The sequence below is a fragment of the Tachysurus fulvidraco genome, chromosome 15 (genome assembly GCF_022655615.1).
Source record: "Tachysurus fulvidraco isolate hzauxx_2018 chromosome 15, HZAU_PFXX_2.0, whole genome shotgun sequence".
NCBI lineage: Eukaryota > Metazoa > Chordata > Actinopteri > Siluriformes > Bagridae > Tachysurus > Tachysurus fulvidraco.
The window spans coordinates 10505554-10527619 of record NC_062532.1 but is presented as its reverse complement, the minus strand read 5'-3'; the positions used below and the strand labels follow the sequence as shown (position 1 = coordinate 10527619).

At 41.8% G+C, this 22066-nt stretch overlaps 1 protein-coding gene across 12 annotated transcripts in view; it reads right to left on the bottom strand.

Moving 5' to 3' along the window:
• Positions 1-22066, bottom strand: part of LOC113639465 (BAH and coiled-coil domain-containing protein 1) — a 66091-nt gene that overhangs the window by 25610 nt on the left and 18415 nt on the right. For 10 of the 12 annotated variants that reach the window (XM_027141318.2, XM_027141303.2, XM_027141307.2 and 7 more), the window contains exon 3: positions 3454-3636. The exons of 1 other annotated variant lie outside the window; for it this stretch is intronic. In XM_027141318.2, the coding sequence (XP_026997119.2) occupies positions 3454-3636 (183 nt within the window). Of the gene's footprint in view, positions 1-3453; positions 3637-9640; positions 10070-22066 lie in introns of those variants that run through there. One more of the 12 variants, XM_027141315.2, reaches the window with a different exon arrangement.

Sequence of the window (22066 nt, the reverse complement as noted above, 5' to 3'; positions counted from 1 at the left end):
ATTATTGCGGTTTCACTACAGCTTCTCTAGGAGATGTTATTAGTGCTTTCCCAGTGAGATTTCCATTGATGTTGATAGGTATGTAGGGTTTAATATTAGCCAATTTTACCTGTCAAATGATATATTGGTCAGGCACTAGTGCTATGCCTGATATTTTTTCTATTTAATTTACCTTTTCCCACTGGACAGCTTATGCCTCTTCCAATCTCCACACATGCCACCAAATACAAGCTTTCAACTGTAAACAGGCTAGAGTAAATTGCATTAGAAACGAAGGAGAGAGATAGCAAAGGGAGTGACAGCAAAAAAAAAAGAGAGAGAGGAGGGACATTCAGAACCGCTTGTCAAGACTACTAATTGAGAAAATGTGACAGGGAGACACTTACAAGGCAGAGGAGAAAAACATGAAAGACTGTTCTCTGTGATTGTTAATTGAAAGGAAGGGAGACAGAGAGAAAAGGGTGGGGACAGATCGGAGGAAAGAGGCACTGAAGATATGCTTGTGTACTGGGAGCTAAGAAAAGCTGTGTGTGAGCCGTGGAAGATGGGAAAAATCGAGTGAGCTGAGGGGCGCAAGACGGATGAAATGTTAGGCCATGCGTTTGGTGTAGTTAAAGTCATAATTTGGACACTAGCCAGCAGGCTTCCAGCCCTGAGTTTTTTCCTTGTGTTTTTCAGAGTTTGATTTCTCCCTTTCCAAGAAATCAAATATAGTGTGTTTATAGACTCAATTTGCCAGGCTGCATGCTGACGATGTCATAAGCCTATTTATAGCATTCTATTCGTGTGTTACTGTAAAGTTAATACAGATATAATCTGCCAACTTGGAAAAGACAACCTTGGGGGAAAAAAAAGGATAGAGCTGCGTTACTGTAAAAGTTGGGGGAAAAACCCTTTATGCAAGCATTTTTATTGGGAAATTCCATAGAATTTTATCGCTAATAAATTGTGTCAGTGTAAATGGAAGCCAGAGATGATTGGTTAAAACATGACCTAATATAATTCAGTGGAAATTATCAGGAAGGATGGTTATGTGTAAACATTTGGAAAGGACAACCAAGAGCAACAGAAGAAATAACTGTAAATGTTGTAAATATAAGTCAGTAAGTATGACGCTTGGTCATTGAAGCAAGGACAAAATTCTTCCACAAATAAATTAATTTCTCAATAAATAAACAGATGTTACAGGGTTGCATCATTAAAGATTCAGAGAATGGGGTCTACATAGAGAGAAGATGTCAGTGAGTAAAAAATTCAAGTTTAATCTACAGTAACCAGTTTATTCTGGATCATGGAGGTCCTGGAGCCTAAGTTGGAAACACCGGCCACAAGGAAGAAATGCACACCAGTGCACAAATCCTATAAAGATCATAACATGCACATTCACACCTAAGGGAAAAAAGCTAAACTACCTACCCGATTATATAACAGTTACAATGCAGTAGAATGCCAATAATGTCCCAAGTTGAGAGGATAGTGTGAAAATTACCCAGTTTATTTTATCAAAAGACAATTTAGATATTGCAGTATTCCAAACTTTCCCACCAATCCTCTCCACTGCTTCCTTCTAATATTGCACTCCACTAATGGACTTTTTCTGCAGCATACATACAGTACAGGTACACGATTCAGTAATAGACAAACGCCATTGATACTTCATCCAGACATGGTTTTGTATGTTTATCTCCACCAGACATTTGCACTGTAAATTTGGTTTTAGAATTAATATAGTTAGATATATCGTACTATATTTAGAATAGGATTATCCTTTTTTTTTTTAAATATTTACAAGTGACAAAAGCAAAAGATGCAAGAAAAGGACTATTTAAAGAAACGTTCATATTTCAAAAAAGCCTTACAAAGGCAATAGGCAAAGACAATTACACACACTTGCACACCAATGCTGCTGGCAGGAGACTGTAGGCACCCATGGAGCAGAGGACAGGCTGGGTAATTGTGCCCCTCGTTTTGATGACTCGCTTTCGATGGAAACCGGAGAAAAGACAATATGCAATTAACTTAAAGAGGGAGTGAGCCGAACACAGCTGATGAAGGGCTGGGATTCAATCATGCTCCCTCGGTTTTCTACACAATTAAACTGCAATAGAGATAATAGCCCATCATAATAATCCTGCTCATAATCATCCTTATTACTTTTAGTAACGTCCCTACTATCATCGTTCCATTTCTTCAGAGAAGATGACTGACATTGATAGCATGAATGTTTTTCTACCCAAGTCATTTTACAGTAGCAAGTACAAAGTATTCATAAGCCTGAGGTTGACCGTTGCAGATTTTTTTTCAAGCAAATACAGTATGTTGTCGTTTTCAGCAGAGTACTTAGAGGGATGTCTTCAATGCTAGTGACACCTTAGCTGGCTCAGTGACCAATCACACACCTAACGCAAACGCCCATAATCCTATCTACGGACAAACGCTTTTCATCGTGTGCACTTCAAGGCGAAACAGCTGGCTATGACCGTTCTGTCAGCAAAACTGTTTCCTTAATGGTTCTTTGGATAGATATTTAAGCTTCCTAAAAGGAGTTCTACTTGATAGAGAGTTAGTATGCTATAGGTTTTACCTCCAAAGAATGTAAGTTGCTAAATGTATTAAAAAAAAAAAATCCAATCGCTGCTGTCCCATAAAGGTCTGCAATAAAAGCTTATAAAATAATGGTCATAGGAAATACCTTGTGATACTGTGAGACCAGTGTGCATGGAAACCAATAAAAAGGCTAGGCTGGTAACATTACTCCAGGGCATGACAACAGTGTGGTTCCAAATTATACAAATGACAAAGAGATGGGAGCCTTATGGTTTATGGGTATATGCAGCCTACCCCAGCCCGCATGTCTCTCCGCTTGGTCTGACCGGCACCTTGGCATGTCTAGACAAGTGCTCCTTTATCTTTATTCCTGTTCTTCTAGCAGTTTTGTTCACCATTCTGTCATCCTGCAAGTGATGCTGTGACCAGGATCAGAATGAAGGGGAGGGAAAAGCGATCAGAATTTTAGCACACCACTGGTCGGGAAGAGCTTGGGGTCGTGAGTGCGAGGAATAGCAGGATGGGAAAAGCCACACTGTCTTTTGGATGACAGCTGCAACCACTGTGACTGCTTAGCATTTTATTGCCTGAGGGGTGTGTGTGTTTTCATGTATGTCTGTGCGTTTGGGTAGAAATGACATTCTTGCTGACGTGTACAAACGACCGCAAGATTCTTTGGCTGAACTTTTGCCCTCTTGTCACAATCTGGAAAACCACTAGGGTGGGGCCTTGAAGACAGTGGGAACCAGAAAGACCTACTTGGACTGTAAACTCAATGAGAAAAGCAGCAGGCATACAGACTTTCCCAACACATAAACGCTCTTTCACTCTCTTTCTCTCACAAACACACTCAGGTATATGGGCATGCATAGCTATACAGGACAATTGGGGTAGGGATTGTCTTACCTTCGTGCGAGTGTGGGAACCAGATCTGGGAGGCGGTGGAGTGTGGCCCTCCACGACATGGAGGAGAAGAGGGGGAGGATGGAGGTCTGGAGGGGTGAGGTGGGTGTGAGGGAGAGGAACCCAAGCTGCTGGCAAGAAACGTCCCCATAAATGAGGCCGAGGAGTTACCCATCAGTCCACTGCCTGCATCCGCACAGGGAAATAAGAAATAAAGCCAAGGGAAGGGAGAGAAAGAGAAAAAAACAAGGATTAGGATTATGAGCTTCAGGCAACTATGGCAATGGTGGACAAGTCTGGGCATATGGATTCATTTTCTGATTGGTTTGCCATCTGCAAAAAACACCTGGCATACTGCTCTGATACTCATGCTCGCTACAGACCTTGCATCAACATCTGGATAATTGATCTTTCTAACATTGATCCAACTATTCAAATATTTTGAAAAGGGGAATTTTGCTGAAAGAGTTCGGCAGCATAGTGACACAGCAGGTAGTGTTATTGCCAAGGTCAGGGTAAGGGGATCAATCATGAGCTCTGTTTGGAGTTTCACATGTTTTTCACCATGAATGCCTGGCTCTCCCATCAGGTTGCCTCCCACTTCTCAAAAACATGCCAGCAGGTGGACTGGCTATTTCAAACTGCCCCAAATTATGAACTGGTGTGTGCTGTGTGGACTCCTACAACAGACTATATCAGGCATACCAATCAGGATATATAACTTCTTTAAACCTTGTGTTCCCACTGGAAAAGACTTGTATCCAGAAAAACCATGACCAGGATAAAGCACTTAGTGAAGACGAATGAATAAATGAATAAGAAATGCTTCCATTAACTGCTGTTATAGCAATATTCTCAAAAAAAAAAAAAAAAGAAAAGAAAAAAAAAAGAATAGGGTCAAAAAATGGTCATGTCATGACTGGGACACATACATGCTATGGAATCCATTATTTAAAAACAATCTGTTTCCATTACAGGTAGCACAGTGCTGCAGCTAGACAGCTGGAATTACTGTTGCCCCACAGCATCAGGGTCCCTGGTTCGATCCGAAGCACGGGTTACTACCTGGGAGGAATTTTTCCTGTTTAACTGTGGGTTTTCTCTCTGGCTTCTCCAGTTTCCTTCCACCTTTCCAAACATGTTAGCAGGTTACTTGTAGAAACACTAGATTGCACCTATCTGTGAATGAGTCTATGAAAGTGTCTGTGCTTTATGTCCTGTTTATTCCTGCATCATGCTCAGTGTATTCAGGATTAGTTCCATTTCATCTATTGACTATCCACTATCCACTATAGAATGATTGACCCAATAACTTAATCAACATAAATAAACATTATTATGACATTCAGCCATCTTTTTAATCATATTCTGCTCTTCATTCAGGTATTCCTATATGCAAATTCTAATATATTAAAAATAATCATAGATCATAGAATACAATACATACAGTACATGTAGCCATAGCAGCCCAGGGACATATGGACCAAGCCTGGTTTCCGCACACCCGACTGGACAGACATCTCATCTCACAGCTGAATGCACACTCTCGGTCTCCTTCCCTCTCACATACTCCCTTGTGTTCCTTTTCTAATCCCCAATTTCTTTCTCTCTCTCTTGCTTTCTTTCTATTATCTGTTTTTTTTCTCCCCAATCTCTCATTCTCACGCCCTCAATCTCTCCCTGAACCCTGCTCCATTTCTCTATTTCTTATCTTTTCCTCCACCATACCATTCATCGTCCTTCTGGAATTTTCCTCCCAACTCCTCTTTCTCCCTGGAACTCACTTTTTCACTTTCTCATACTCGCACATTCAATGAACAAAAGTGTTCACGAAAATAGCAAGAGATTGACCCTCGGTAGGTATGATCTCGTCGTGCTTTGACCTTACTTTTCGAGCTGTGTTGCTCCAGTCAGACGGACATAATCATGTGGCCTCAATTTCAAGCAGGTAAACACTTTGTCTTAATTTTAGAGAATGACACTAAGATGTATAGACTACATTACCCAGAGGCCCAGAGAGCGCTCACTGTGCTCTCACAGGGTTTCTGTTTGCCTCAGCCCTGTAATAAACGTAGCACTACTGCAATCTGTTCTGCACCCACTCCAGTATGTGTTTAAGTAGACAATGATGAGTAATTGACCATTCAGAACAGCACCTCTGTAAACTGGCCACTGATTGCCCATTATGTGTTATGGTACAACCCAGAAAAAAAAGAACATACTGATTAAGCAAGGCTTAAAATGTGCTACTATTACTCTGGTACATTCTTTTGACAAAGACACCTGAGGTAAATTCCCCAACGTCAAAAACTTACATGGTGCTGAATATGTATGAACATACAGGTGCTGTTTTTAAACTAGCAACATATAAATTACAACCCCCGAGACCGTGTATTAACTTATTCCAAGCACACCGTATCCAGTCATTTAGTAGTAGATGGGGTTATTAATCAAAATGCTATGATTTTTAAAACACTGCAAGTAATAAGTTTCTCTAGAATCTTAAAGAGGTTTACACATTTTATTTCTCTTGCATTTTTAGCTCATTTTCTTCCAATTAGGGAATTCTATATTCCCACCTGCTAGCTAGTCCCACTGTATTGCACGATAGCTAGCAAACAGAAAGGCCACCAGCCAAAGTATGTGAATGTGTTGTGAATTAGGCTTTGCATCTTTCCAACAGCTGCTCGTTCGATGTCATCGGACAGTTTCACATATTTTGCCGTAAGTGTTAACTGCTCTCTTACATACAGAAGACGCCCACAGAATAAAGAAAGTGCGGTTTTGAAATTTTTTTATATATACAAAATCTTGATCTATGCATCTATGTGCAGAGAATAAACTACACCTGCTAACTAGACACGTTCAACAACGTACTGTATTCCACAGGCATGCAATCCAGCAGGCTTCACTCAGCTTTCTGCATGGTCTCCTTTTCTACATCTGTTTGAACCTGGAGTCACCATTGCCATCTAAACACTTCTACAGCAGCTTGTTCAGCTCGACTGAAGGAAGAAATAAACAATAATGTATTTTGCAAACAGTGCTGCTACACATTGTGTTTTGTTCTTATTTTCATGTAGCTAATGTAGTCGTATATTTTATATATATATATATATATATATATATATATATATATATATATATATATATATATATATATATATATATATATTATAGACACATTTATATTTCTGGAAAACAAAAAAAAGCTTGATTCTTACAGTAATATCAAATGATTAAACTGAAAGTGTTCTACATTGTTCTGCCTTTCAATACATAAACACATTCGTTCATAAAGCATTTTCTTTATTAGTTTCTTCAATCCTGATATACTGTGTCATTCGAATGTATTATTTTATAAACAGTAATTAAATTTCACTGTGTTATTGCTGCAATTGGAATAAATTGCACAGAACAGTTATTGTGGCTGAAGTACTGAGAGGACCTTTTGTTACATACATGTTAGTGGAGTGATGGTTCGGTGAAAAACATGGTTGAAAAGAAACTCGTCATAGCATCATTCGCTTTCAGTAGACCTCTTTCTAAGGACATTCACTCCACAGGCATCAACACACACCAACACATTGACTGAGCAGTGTGATAATCAGTCCAGCATGAGTTCTTTCCTCTCCATCTCCACTCTCCACCCCTCTCACACCATATTTTTTACCACCTTTAACCTTTCCGTTTGTCTTCCTTGCTTGTCTCTTTTACTCGTTTCTTTCTCTATCACTCACACACGTGTGCGTGCACACACACACACGCACACGCACACACACACACACACACACACACACACACACACACACACACACACACACACACACACACTACTTAACCCAGAGCATGTCCTGGAGTGAACAGGTGTTGTAAGCAGCCACATCATCGCGTCCTCCCTCCACATTACTCTCCCTCTTCCTGCCTGTGCTAGTTCACCGACTCTAATAATTTGATCACACCCACACAGACGAAAGTGGAGCAAAAGTAACAGGTTAGGGGCTGCAGCCAAGGAAAACAGGCAGCCAAATGAAGCAGAGATCTAGGGTGTGAGAACATGAATGGGGTCTGCGCCACTGTTTGCTTAGCAGCTTATTAAAAGGATGACTTGGGCTTCAGCAAGCTCACAACAACTAAGCCAGTGCTCATAACTGCCTGTTTTTTCCTCCGCTGTGTCCTCTCCTTCAGACTGCATTTATTTTCAGCTTTGGAATATGGCCCTAATCGGTGCCAGAGAGCATTTCTGTGGACGCTTCGGAAATGCAACTCACGTGCGTCATGATAATAGCCTGCAACGGAAGATCGCTTTATAGAATTAAGGGGTTAGGAACTGCCTATGCTTACTATCATACACAAACGTATACACTTACAATTACTATGCAATACGATTAAAATGTTCTTGTTTACAATCACTGCACACAGCTGGGCCCACGTGTGTTTTTGTGCCGAAAAGTCTGTGACAGACTGTGCAGTTGACCTGAGGACAGGAAGGACAAAAATGAATAAAAAGATCCACAGGCACATAAAAACAAAGAATATGAGCACAACATTAATAAAAGCACAATTTTAGACTGATCTAAGTCTTGATTTTTTTTTTTTATTTTTTTTTTGTGGTTTCACTCACTGGTAAACATTAACTGGTTCTATTTAAGAAATAGTAATAAACAAAGTAATGTGTCTTTGTTTCATACCCTTGTTCACATCAATGGTGAACTCTAACTTTATACTACATGCTGCAGTAAAAATAAACAACTGCACATGGATTCAAATAACACTTTTCCATTGGACAGCATAGTACTGTAACAAATCCATGCTCACACAGTATTCTGTTATTATTTCCATGCCTTAGTGACCCATAACGATATGAAATACCCATGCTGAATTTGGTTACTCTTCTTGCATGGGAACTGAGTATACCATCAAGGGATGTCAAGGAGGAGCAGAAATCGTGCATAATTATACGGAACAGTCACAGAATCTGCCTGATCACTTTGCAACAACTTTAGAATTAGTGTAATTAGATGTATCTCAGACATTTCTTTCTTTTTACAGCAGTCATTTCTGGTGTACATTCTTAGTTACTATTTGCAATGGGGTTTTTTTTTTGGGGTTTTTTTTTTGTTACCGACATTTAGCATGATTAAATTTTTTTTTAACATGACCCTCATAAAACGCACTACCGTTGAGGGTCCGAAATTCAGCATATTATTGTTAACGACATATTGTTGCTTAGTAGTGAAAGAGACAGGGAAACACTTTATTGCTGGAATTGTCAACATGATTTAGTAGTGTAAATCTGATAAATCATGAGGTAAATCAAGCTAGAAGGGAGTCAAATTCTGTGAAATCTTACACAAGAATTCAAAAGCACAAACAGAAGGTTGAAATCGCTCCTATTAAAACTGACTGTTTTGGTTTGTTGCATAAATACAAGGTTATCATCGATGTAGCTATTTAAACAACTGCCAGATCCAAGTAACTGTTACGCAGCATATAAGCATGAATAACATACCCTGCTGTTACATTTCTGATGTAAATGGGAGATAGAACAATTCCATTTTGTTGATCAAGCCACGACAGCTTTGGTAATTGCTTGTTAACTAAATGCAGGTGGGTAAAATGGGTGTGCCATCGTGTGACGTTGCATTCGGCCAGTCAGCGATGTTCAGTGTGGCTGGCTCGTTCCTAGTTCTTGCTTCTCAGAAAGGTACCTACTCGAATACAGGGAACTAAATATCAGCCTTGATTGCTCCAGTGGAAACCCACCTTGGCACTGTTGAGCAACAGAAGGAGCCAATGAGAATGCCACAAAAACAGCTAGGCAGATAAACAACAGATGTGACAGTTGAACCCACCAGCTAATTCCTTTCTACTCTAAGCACACAGGCACATTTTCTCTCCCTCACTCTCACAGACGTAGAAGACATGCAATTTAAGATTTTCAAATAGTGAGTACAGAGGAAAATGTGTACATATGGCCTCGTCAGCGCTCAGTCACTAACATGTGGTGGAGGCTTTGGGAAGCTCTCATCATGCTGGCACGATCCAAGAGAAACAATTGTCTTGGTTCCACAATCTCACCACACAAATCCAGCCACACAGGCTCCCGCTGAAATGAAGCGAGGGAAGAAATCGACTCAGGAGGTGGTGAAAATGAAGAGAAAAATGACAGCAAGGCTGACAGACTCACCCAGCAAAAACATCACGGTAGCGTTGTAAGGGTCACAGAACTCCTCTGTCACACTTGGCTTTTCTCCACAAAACAGGTGCTAAATGTATGGTTCGAAAAATGAAGCAGTAAATCACGGCACCTTATACTCCTGTGTCTGAGAGAGCGAAAGCCTGGCCTGAAGACGAGCAGCTCAGGCACTACGGTACTCACTGGTACGCCAGTTAAGCCTCTGTAGACGAAACAGAGCAGCCAGCTTACGCTTTTCACCCAGTGACTCAGAGCACACTTCCGTGCTATAAAAAAGCAGAAGGAATTTCAAATGGCTACTCAAATGGGGGGATTTCCTTATAACGGTCAAAATCATCTTGAAAACATTAGACGGATTGGTAGCCAAACATTCCTGCTGGTCTGGAGGCAACTGGGGACGGACGCTGTTTTCGGGACGCTGTGGGAGGACAGCTAAGAGTAGGTGGACCCCCTCGAGGTTGTGTGTGGGTGTGTGTATAGTGGGGGCTCGTGGGTTTGGCCTGATCAGAACCAGAGTACACAGAGTTGGAGAATTTCCAAGACTTGAGTAGGAAGAGACCAAAGCAGGGAAGCGCACGCCTCCAACACTCGCCTCTGTGCATGCTTGTGGAGTGAGTTTGGTGGATGTGGTCGATCCGGGGGTGGTGAAGAGATGTGTGGGAAGAAGGGTGTGTTAGAAACTGTAGGTAGGACTAAGTGCAGAGAGCGAGAAAGTATGTGTGTGGAACAGAAAGAGAAAGGGAGAATTGTGGCCATTCGCTCCAGGGTTGGCAGCCAGTGTTTGTGCAGTGGCTTGGTGGTTAGCCACTCAGGCTCAAATCAAAGAGGGTGGGGTGAGGAGCATTCTGTTACTTTGCAGTCTAATGTAAATAAAACAGGAGCAGAAGGTCAAAAGCGGCTTCTTCTTTTTTTCCCCCCACACGTGCTGTTTACATTACGCAGGTTAACATAATAGAGATAAGCCTCTTCAACCTCAACAAACACCCCCACCCACCCACCCACCCACCCACCCAAAAAAAAAACTATTCAGGGACCTCTTTAAAAACAATTGGATCAAATTAAAGCTTTATGGGAGGCAGTTAAGGTACTATGAAAAGGCTACAGCCAGCCAGACAGTTTGGTCTTCAAAACTTAATCATGCCAATAACCATGGAGCCGGCCAAGCCAGACAGGCTCACACAGGCTCTGTGTGAACACAAGGATGCGAATGTGCAAGAGATAGTGCCTGTGTGTGAAATGCAAGCGAAGGAGGAGGGACACATCTGTAGCACTGAAGAGGAGGACAGAGGGAACGCATGCAGCAGGCCTCTACCTACTGCGCCAATCTCGTACCCCAGGGACACCAAGCAGAGCTTTTTGACGATTAATCATTTATAGGGGCCTGTCTCTAGAAACAGCTCTCTCATTGACAGAGGCTCAAGCGCTGCGCTCTGTGCCAGCAGTCGGGGGCAGATGTGGGCAAACGGACTGCTGTCTGTAGGCAGAGAGCTGAGGAACACACGTTTTATGGGGACGGTAAATATCAGTATCAGATGGGGAAAGACATTTGCAGAGGAGGATAGAGGCAGGAAGTATGGCTTCTCAAGGACAATGAAAGCTTTCACATGGACACTCTGCCTGAAGGGGGTCTGAGCGATGGTGTGAGGGACATAGACGGAGGGAAAAAAAGACATAGAAAGAGAACAAGCAAGAATATAAGACAGAGTGAAACAAAAGGCAGCTAGTGCTGAGTCATGGCCTGTTGTCAGGGAATGGAGGTTCATGGTGGAAAGAATGACAGGAGAAAGTCTGGATAGCAGAGGTGTAATTCTAGTCCTGTTATACACACACACCCCCACACACACATGCTATAGTGAGTCAGGATTGGACTGTAATGCGTCTACAATGGCCAGTTTCTGGAAACATGTTCCGAGATGGCAATTGAAAGCCATCACAGCAAGCTCTTGCGCTCCCACCACTACTTCATACCTCACATCACAGGAAGACCATAACACTCTAGACTACTGCCGTTTGGCTTGGACCTGGCTCCGCCGGCTCTGTTTTCTCTAAAAACACTCTGTGTTGTTCTTCCGTCCCACACTCACTTTATTAAATTCGGCTTTTTCTTTCCCGTTCTGCCTTTTTTTCTCCACCTTTTGCTGCTCACATGAAAGGATTTTACTGAGTGCAGATAAGCGATTGGCTGATCGGGAGATAAGAGAACACATTTAAATCATCCATCTGCTTTATCTGTTCCCATCTCACATGAGTGAGAGTGCTGGATACAATTATTGCAGAATATCTCACTGGTCCTGCTCTTGCTAACACACATCACACTATGCACAAGCAAACCCACACACTTAATAAACTCCAACACTGATTAAGCCACTCCAAAAAACACTCTCACTCATTTTCTACCGCTTATCCGAACTTCTCGGGTCACGGGGAGCCTGTGCCTATCTCAGGCGTCATTAGGCATCGAGGCAGGATACACCCTGGATGGAGTGCCAACCCATCGCAGGGCACACACACTCTCATTCACTCACACAATCACACACTATGGACAATTTTTCCAGAGATGCTAATCAACCTACCATACATGTCTTTGGACTGGGGGGAGGAAACCGGAGTACCCGGAGAAAACCCCTGATGCATGGGGAGAACATACAATCTCCACACACACGTGCTAACCACTAAGCCACCGTGCACAATAGTTAGATGCAGGTTCTTTATGGAACGCTTAAATGAAATGAATTAAAATGACAACACAGAAAACTACATGAAGTACAATTTTTCAGTCATAAATGTATCTCTACATTTTATTCCCAACTAAGGCATCAGGCGAAGATTGTTCTGTTTAGATTTAGCGATCAGCATGAAAGCAAACACAGACTTGTCCCATGCAGGTATATTTTATTTTGCCAAATATGGTTAAGCATATTCTGGACGTTCAAAAAGACATAGCTCTTAAACTGTCTCTACATCCAGAGAACCTGTGGATGTAACGGAATACAAATACATTATTCAGAATGAAAAGAAAATGTGTTTTAAACAGATATAAATCGAAGGTGCTAGGCTAGGGATGATTGTATCAGGAACCCGCGATAAATTCCAACTAACGCGACGTCTATCGAGTTGGACGATTTAAACATCTGTCGGAAAACGTGACGTCTCCCGCTTTAAGAACAGCTTGTTGTATTTTGTTTCCTTTTTTCAAATATTTTATATCCTAAACAAATCTTTAAATCGGATCAGAGCAACAAAAAGGCTTTCATTGAAGAGACTTAACTTCCTTTGTAAGTGTAAAGATAAAGCCATGGAGTTCTCCACTTTCAAAACATGTAGATTTAAATCAAGAAAATGACAAGATTCTGTCAGTTTTACTAGTTCGTTTAAAAAAAAAGAAAACAAAAGAGCAATAATTATCTTCACCGCAGTCCAGGGAAGATTACTTACAGCTACTAACTCATTACGTTTGTTTACAGTTCAGCAAGCATAGATTACCTTGTTAACAAGTAATTGTATAAGAAAGGACAAAATTGAAGCCAGAGCTGACTCAAAATGAGCGTTCATTATTTTTTCTGCTGTAATAATGACAAGTCCTGTACAAAAAACTCATTACATATGTTTTGCCGGCTCTTTTCTTGCCCCACCCTTTTCCAAAGGCACAGTCAGTGCTATTTGTCAGAGGGCAGATGTTAAGGGTATGATAGGACAATATTTTTTCAATAAAGATTCACATAGCATCTGGTTGAGATAAGAAGTATGCTGGGGGACAGGGATCTCATTGCCTTTTACTTCACTGGCCTGGGGTTCCCATTCCCATTAGGGGTTTTGATTCCCAGTGATGCCGAATCAAATACGTGAAGTAATGATCCAACCCTGACGTGAGCAGCCAGGAAAACATCATTATCTCCAACTAAGCTCATTATAAAACTGTAGTAAATGCTTGTGCTCTGTGTTGAGATAACTTATGAATTATTATATATCAAAGCCCTATTAAACAACACTTTGTTTGTTTTATTCAAGCCTGTGTTCTTGTTTTGCGGGCAAGGGTATTCGAGGAAAACTAGCAAGAACAAGGGCAGCTAAGATACTAAGATGTTTGGTATTCTGCTCTGAAATCTAAAAAAAAAAAAAAAAAAACAGTCAAATGGACCATCTGCAATTCCCAGTATTCCCAGATAATCAATCATCTTGATAGTGAAATCATTTTTCCACCTTATTATTATGTAACTTGTTCCATAGCCATTAACTAGCTGCAACTATAGTTCATTTCTGACACAGATATGGTCAATCAGTTCCACCCAGTCACTGACACAAAGACACCTGCATATACAAACCCACGCGAAGACTTTCCCAGCCCTGTCTCCCTACAATCCAATCTTTCTTTCTCATGCTGTTCCCACTAGTACAGTAGTGGAAAAAAATCTGATCTATCCACCCACGGGGCCCATACAGCATAGCTGATATGAGCTGCTCAGACCCATAAACATTGTTTTGGTCCCATTTGATAATGACACACTCCTTTTCCCACCATCATAAAACCCACTGGGGAGAATAGAGTGGGCTAGACAAGGCCCAGTCCCAAACCTAGAGATCCTCATCGACATGCTAACAAGATACAAGCTCTTCTACTGTTTCTTATAACCGATGCAAATCAGGGTCTAGACCTGAATCTATATCTGTTATCTCAAAGTTTTCTCAGAAACAAGCAGTATTAGGTAAATACATGTTACAAGTAGTATTAACTTGTTACTTTAATCACCAGTACCAGATGTTTTGCATAATGGAACAAATCTATCAGAAGATAATAATAATGCAACACGTTTATTAGTATATAATACTTTAATCCAGCATAGACTGAGACAGTTCCTAGCTGCTAGACCTCGGTTTTCATGCTGGCAAATGAGACAGTGAAGCTTGTGACACTGTGATGAAAGCCATGGTGTCTGCCATTGACAAAACAGATGAAACAGACCCCCTAATGTCCTGTGGTGTTGATGGACATTGTACCGGATTTGCAAACTGCTCCTTCATAAGTCTAATCCAACTGGTACTCATCACACAGCATGTAGTTCAGCTCCAGTGTAGGTGGAGTGGGCAGTTCTCCGATGTTCCCAGAACACCATGCTCTTGCTCGGCTCCGTCTTTAAGAGCAGCCATCTGTTTGAGCTGAGCTGGGTTTGAGTCATAGTGCAATGTACAAAGCGGCTCCCACAGCTCAGATATCTCTCCCCAACACAATTTCGCATGGCTTGCTTGTTCCACTGGCTGGGAGTCGGGGAATTTTACAGCTCTGGTTTGTTTCAGAATTGCTGTTGCCCAATCCACGTGGTTTCCCAGTGAAGACAGAGTTGAACAACAGTATTAGACATGTTACGTGTCAAAGCCAACTAGGCAGAAAGTCTTGGTCAAATGGTTATGTGATCCTAAAACATGAAGGCATCATGGTCAGCCCATGGAAATTATTGGAAGGTATATGCATATGCATGTTTTAATATTTAACTTAGGAATTAGAGCGTGATATGATCTGTAGATTTTACTAGCTTTTGGCTGGCCACAAGAGCCTGGCGTGGGTGAGGAACACCAAGAGACTGGGTGTGCATGGGTGGGTGTTTGTTACACAAGTCTCTGACTACGCATGTCGACGCCACACGGAAGACTGTAAAAGTGTGCAAGTGTGTTTTAAGAGGGGTTAGTATCCATGCTCTCCACATGCGGCAATTCCACATCAAAGTAAACCCCCTGCAATCAAGAGCTGGGTGGCCTTTTCAAGGCTAATAATGGTGAAGGAGCAGGTAACCAGATGACTGAGATCAGCTTATGTGGCTCGACAGGCTACACTACACAAACACACTGCCAGGACTGAAACATTTACATAAGCAACTTCACAGCCACAAGACTTAGTAGCAAGACAAAGTATCTCCAGAGAAGCTTTTCTATGAAAAATGGATGATCCACAGGGCAACAATGCATAAATCCACTGTGAGCTACTATACAGTTTGCCTTTTGAGTCTTCAGGGTTGATTTACTCTAAAAAATCAGTCTGCTTTCCCCAGCACCCACCCACCCATTCTGCCACTTCACTTCACTTCACTGTCTCAATCACTCATTTTTCTTCTCAGTTTCCCAGCTCGGGCCCTGACTCTTCATCCAATATCTGCCTTCTATGTCTCAGACATTCCCATATTATGTCCTCCCCCTAACCTCCCTTCTGAGATACAAAGCTGCCCCCTCTTCTTCTCTACCGGACATTTTGGCTCTCTTTTTGTACATCAGTTTGGCTAGAGAGGCCAATGAAGGCCGAGTTTTCACAGCCAGTCACAGTCCCACCCCTCCCTCTGTCCAAACACCACATAAATCAGCATCCCAGCATGCAACTGGCACAAAGCTGGAATGTCCTGCTTTAATGTGTCCTCCACGTCCTCTACAAGAACCCACTGTGTCCTTTGCAAATACACATACACAAATGAATGCACACATGCTGTATGATAAGATGAGAGATGACCACGTGTATGATTCAGATCGATCTCCATAAGGATAACTTTTGAACTACGGGGCAAATGATCTTCATGAGGAAATCCTAAGGCAACAGAGTGAAAACCAAGGTTACAAAATAAGCATATGTTTAAATTTCACAAGACAAAACAGGATGCACGAGGCTTGAATATGCACGCAATCATTGGTGAGCCGAATGAAAATATTGTCTCCTCCGTTTCTATGCTCCCCCTCTCATCTCCATGGGTCCCAAGCTTGCCATTTTCATGTCCGACAAATCCGGGACCTTAAACATGAGTTATGCTTTCCATCCGCCAGTGCTGGTCATCCGAGGAATGCCAGGACAAGGTCTGCTTAACATCTGGGGGATTGGATGGGTAAAATTGTGAGCATTTCCGATGACTCGGCCCTGGCACGGATGATCGGATTTACAGGCAAAAATGTATATGAGGTAAGTGGGTTGGCTCATCTAATTAGATTCGTGGGCTTCTCTCCTCTCAGTTAGGCTAATTTAAAAGCCAAAGGAAATAACCGATCAGTCCCAAGGTCGAAGACAGACAGGAAATATTGGCTCAGGATTATCAGTCTCCCTCTTGCTTTCCCTCTGCACGTCATCTCCTTCTTTTTAGCACATTTATCAGTTTGTAAGGTATTTATTCCTTAACTTCTGTGTTTTATATATAGTAAGGCAGTAAAGGAAGAGGAGGGGAAAGAGAAATACAGTGAAATAGAGGGAAAAAAAGAGAGAATCAGGGAGATGTCAACATGTACACAGATGCTTTACAGCTGGGATCTATGTACTAGGCCAACAGCTAAGTCTGCAATCAGGGCAGCAAATGCTGTAAGGCACTGAGAACTGAATACATACATGCACACATACTTACAAAAGCCTGTGGTATCTGATTACAGGGATGAAAAAGGGAGGATCTGTATGGCAGTCTTGGGATAAAACGGTTGGCCAGAGCAATGGGTACATATTTGGTTGGTATAGTCATAATGTGAATGTGCCTCAATGCGACTAGCACACATCCCCTCAGCCCTTCTCCCATTTTTACCCCTGTCGTATTCAGAGGCGCTAGCTCGGACCGGAAACCGTTTCTTTAATTTGCTCACCCTGGGCATAAAATATCACACACACAGACCAACACTAACGCCAATAAAGCTTTTCCAGATGAGTTCTCACGTCACTGGCACCATTCTATCTAAAATGGAAACTCTTTATCCCTTAACAGCCATTACCACCAACTTGTGATGGCGTGGTCTGGCGAAACTCGTAGATTACCGTCTTTTTTCCTTTTAACTGTATATATGGAGCTTGAGTTGCTATAAACCATGTCAGCACAGCTGTGGTGGGTAATGTGTGGGAGGTAAGGGTGAGTGCAAGTGTGGATTTGGGGAGTCTTTATGGATTACTGGGGGGGAAGAGTGAGAGAGTACTACAGTGTGTGTGTGTGTGTGTGTACTTGATAATTGATAATGGTGTACTTTATATTTCTCAAAAGTTAGATTGTAAAAAAGTAGATTGAACTCGAGTTGAGTATCACAGTTAAAATACAGAGAATTATTTGTGTGGGTGTGTGTGTGTGTGTGTGTGTGTGTGTGTGTGTGTGTGTGTGTGTAAAGACACATAATAATGCAACACTCCATCGAAGGCAGCTGATGCCAAAAAAAGGGACATCAAATGAAATAAAACTAATGTGAATTAAATATACATAAATAAAAAGTCATGAAATGGTCAGAAGTCTCCAATCAGGTTCTGACATTAAAAACTCAAAAGTCACCTCAGAAATACTGAGGGAAAAAACTGCCTTCCAAAAATGATTTCAATCCTTCCACACTTCTTCATGTCAGTCACATCAGCCCACAACAGAGTAAAGCTTCCAGCTCCGAGTCAAGAGCTGCTCTGGGAAAAGCTGACTATGTTAATCAGAGTCCCACTTCAAAATATAACCAGCAGAAAAATCTAATGTCAAATGGCAATAGCTATGCTCATGTAAAACGGCCAACAAACACACATTACAGTACAACTGAGGGGTTGTGATTTTCGGAGACATCTCTTACATCGTGCAAGATCTACTTAGGCAGACGTCTTAGAAATTAATACTTGTAAGATCAGTTATAGAATAAACAGACAAATCTGTTAATTTTTTTTATATTTACCTACAAAACTGGTCAAAATGTAATAGATGGAATAGATTACATACATTAATTTATAGCCTTTTATTCATTCATTCATTTTCTACCGCTTTATCCGAACTTCTCGGGTCACGGGGAGCCTGTGCCTATCTCAGGCATCATTGGGCATCAAGGCAGGATACACCCTGGATGGAGTGCCAACCCATCACAGGGCACACACACACTCTCATTCACTCACACAATCACACACTTTTGACAATTTTCCAGAGATGCCAATCAACCTAGCATGCATGTCTTTGGACCGGGGGAGGAAACCGGAGTACCCGGAGGAAACCCCCGAAGCACGGGGAGAACATGCAAACTCCACACACACAAGGTGGAGGCGGGAATCGAACCCTCAACCCTGGAGGTGTGAGGCGAACGTGCTAAACACTAAGCCACCGTGCCCCCAATAGCCTTTTATTTAATTTTTTTCCAAAAGCAACAACGAAAAATATTCGGACAATATTCGGGTAATTTGGACAAAAAAAAACTAGAAAACGCATGTCCAGAATTTTCCATCTAAAAAAAAAGAAAGTTAAGCAAATAAAACAAAGACGTGTAACAGAGCTCTAAACGGCCAAGCAGAATAATCACAACAAGACAAAGATCTAGTGTAACTACTAGCTAATATGAACAAATGTGTTGGACAGACATCCTTCAAGCGTGTAAGCACAGTGCTTCTGAGATTGAACGACATAAATATCACAACTGTTACAACTAAACCGTATTTATTGGCACCTCGTAGTTAACAATGCCTTTTAGCCATGCTATAGCAGTGTAGATGCCTTCTCTTCAAGCTGCATTAACAACAAAAAGCCTTTCAAATATGTCAAGTCGCATGAAATTGAAACACGTTTCAGTCTGAATACTTGTATCAGAATACAAGGTGGAACTGTGGCAAGTGTCCCTGACTCCTCACCTCACCTCTTAGCTCAACTCGCCGTAACGTCGGCTTGAGATTCGCCGGAGGAAAAGCGACCCATTTTAACACCACACTGTCACGAGAATTTCCTCTATCGCAAAATCATAAGGACCAAATTCCTGTGTCTCTAAGGATCATGATCAGAATGGTACCCTCTACAAAGCTGTTCGGTTTTAAACACGAGTGCATACAGGTTCAACAAAACTGGCTTTGTGGGTTTGATTTTTAGGTTTTGGTTCATTGTGAGGGTTTTGATACACTTGACTGACAAAGAGGTTCACACAGAGGTGAAGAATATAACACTGACCCGGTGGGAACTCAGGTGGAGTGTGCGCGACAGCCTAGCGAGTCGACAGTTTCCCCATTGTCGCTTCTTAAACAGGGTCCACATTCCTGCTGGACGTATTCAGAGGCGCGGGCAAACAAAAGGAATCGTATGTGTGTAAGAGTAGACCCACAGACCTGCTGGTGTGAACGCTGCAGTGTTTACATGTGGTGGAAGCTAAGGTATATTTACAGATAGCACCTAAGTGCACTCTGAGAGAGAAGGCCTGACCTCTGTGTGAACTGAGAGTCAGCAGAAGGAGAGAGAAAAGGAACGCTTCTCTTTCCTTCTCTTCCTCTCTGCTCTTTTTCTTCTATTCTCATTCTTAGAGAAGCAACGATCCGGAGAACAGCAACACCATGCAGGCGCCATAACAAGGGGTTCAGTGAATTTTTCACAGATTAGGGTATAGCCTGGTTAATGACTCATGTACACACACACAAATGCGCGCACACACACACACACACACACACACACACAGACCTCTACCAAGCCTTTTTAAAAGAATTTAATAAGGCACTGAAAACAGCGGTTCATCTTCCTTATTCATCCCTCCATGCTCCTGTCAGCCTCGCTTTTCTTTCGCTCACTATATTTCTCTCTATCACACTCTTGCTGTCTCTCTCTCTCTTTCTCCTGTTCTATTGTCACTGTATTATGGCAGTGTGTGGGACACAGAGAGAAGGCTGGATTCTATTGAGGCAGTAAAAGGGAGGGGGACAGGATGGATGAAAGAGATGAAAGGCAACAAATGAAAGATTTCCTTCCCAGGCTCATAAATCAAGAGACCCGAGAGCAAGACAAGGTCTCCCTCCTCTCTCTCTCTTTCTCTCTCTCTCTCTCTCTCTCTCTCAAGGCACCTTAAACATACTTCTGTCTCTCACAACATACATACCAACCAACCGCATTAATAGACATGATCATATACCTACAACCGCTGACAGAACCATTCACACCCTCACCTTTATGTAAACACACACAGGCTCACACACACACACACACACCCTGTGCAGATGGCGTGTGCAGGAATGGCGTCCAGACGCACCAGGCAGCAGTGAGCTGGCACAGAGGCAAGACCATAAAAATCAGTCAAGAATTAAAGCGACGCCACGCTTCAAAGCAGCGCATCTTCAAACTGGCCTCTTTTAATGACTCCACACACACACACACACACACACACACACACACACACACACACACACACACACATGCGTGCGCTATCATATAAAAACTTACGCGTCCAGCGAGAACTAACAGCCACATGTGTGAGAGGGACAGCTGTCACATGCTGATACACTTATGTATCTGAGCACTCACAAGAACAAATGCTCATACAGTTTACAGACACATCATCAAACAGGACCAGGCAGGCCTAGTTTCTGCAAGACCGCCGGCGACTACACAGCATTTTTTTATGGAAGTGTCAACAGTATGAGATTCAAGACACTTCTCCTGTATAAGGAAATCTGTGACAGGATGTTTGACTTGCTATATTTTACTGCAGAAAACAAGCAGGCTAGTCATTCACAGCCTGGTCTCGCAAGCCAGACTGCCAGCATTCGCTAAAAAGCTACTACATTTCATGGCTAAAAACAGAACAATTTTCCTAAAAATAGGCAATTTGACTGACAAAATAGATATCCAAGCTCAGAACCCATCAGCAAACAGGCAAGATTATAGTATTTACTCTTGGCGAACTGCTTTGAACGAGAGACTTGAATAACTTTAACAGATGGATTCCCAAGGGGCGAAACAAAAAAGCTTCGTCACCAGGAGATGATCCAGACAATGTCACAACCATCTATGGCCTGACGTCCAAAAAAATCAAAAATGGGTCATGCTCAGAGGGCGGTTAGTACGGACTCCCCTGGGTGTGTCGAGTTGCCCCTGGGACAAAATTGATTCAGCTTGAAAAAATATTATGGCTAGATTTACATGTCTCAGAAGAATCACGTGGTATCCCTCACCCTCCTGCTTCATAGATATGTTATTATATCAGGGAATCCATCTTGTTCCAAAACCTTATTGTATCATGTAGCGGTGGACAAAAGAAACATCAAGACACCGGACGATACATTTTATTCCTCACGATATAGGTTTGCTAAACCTATAAAAAAAATGGATTAAAATGAGTCTATTCTTTTATTTAATTTATTCTATTATTTAATTCTATTCTATTAATTTAATTAAATATGAATTTTCTTATTTCATTTAATAGAACTTCTAACTCCAATCAGAGTTTAAAATCGATTCCTTTATAAGTGTATTGTGAGAATTGATGACGTAAACACAGGTTAAAGTCTCCAGGATTCTGAAGCTCGTGACCAGAAAAGTGTGATGAATGTCTGATATATACTGTCCGCTTACTCCAGATCAGATAGGACCGTGTACACAATTTAGTCTTGCCATCTATAGTTAACTATGTTTTTCTATGTAAAGACTAAAATGTTGGTCATTTTCAAAAGCTTTCTAAAACACTAGACTAATACGTAGCACAAAAAAAGTGCATCTA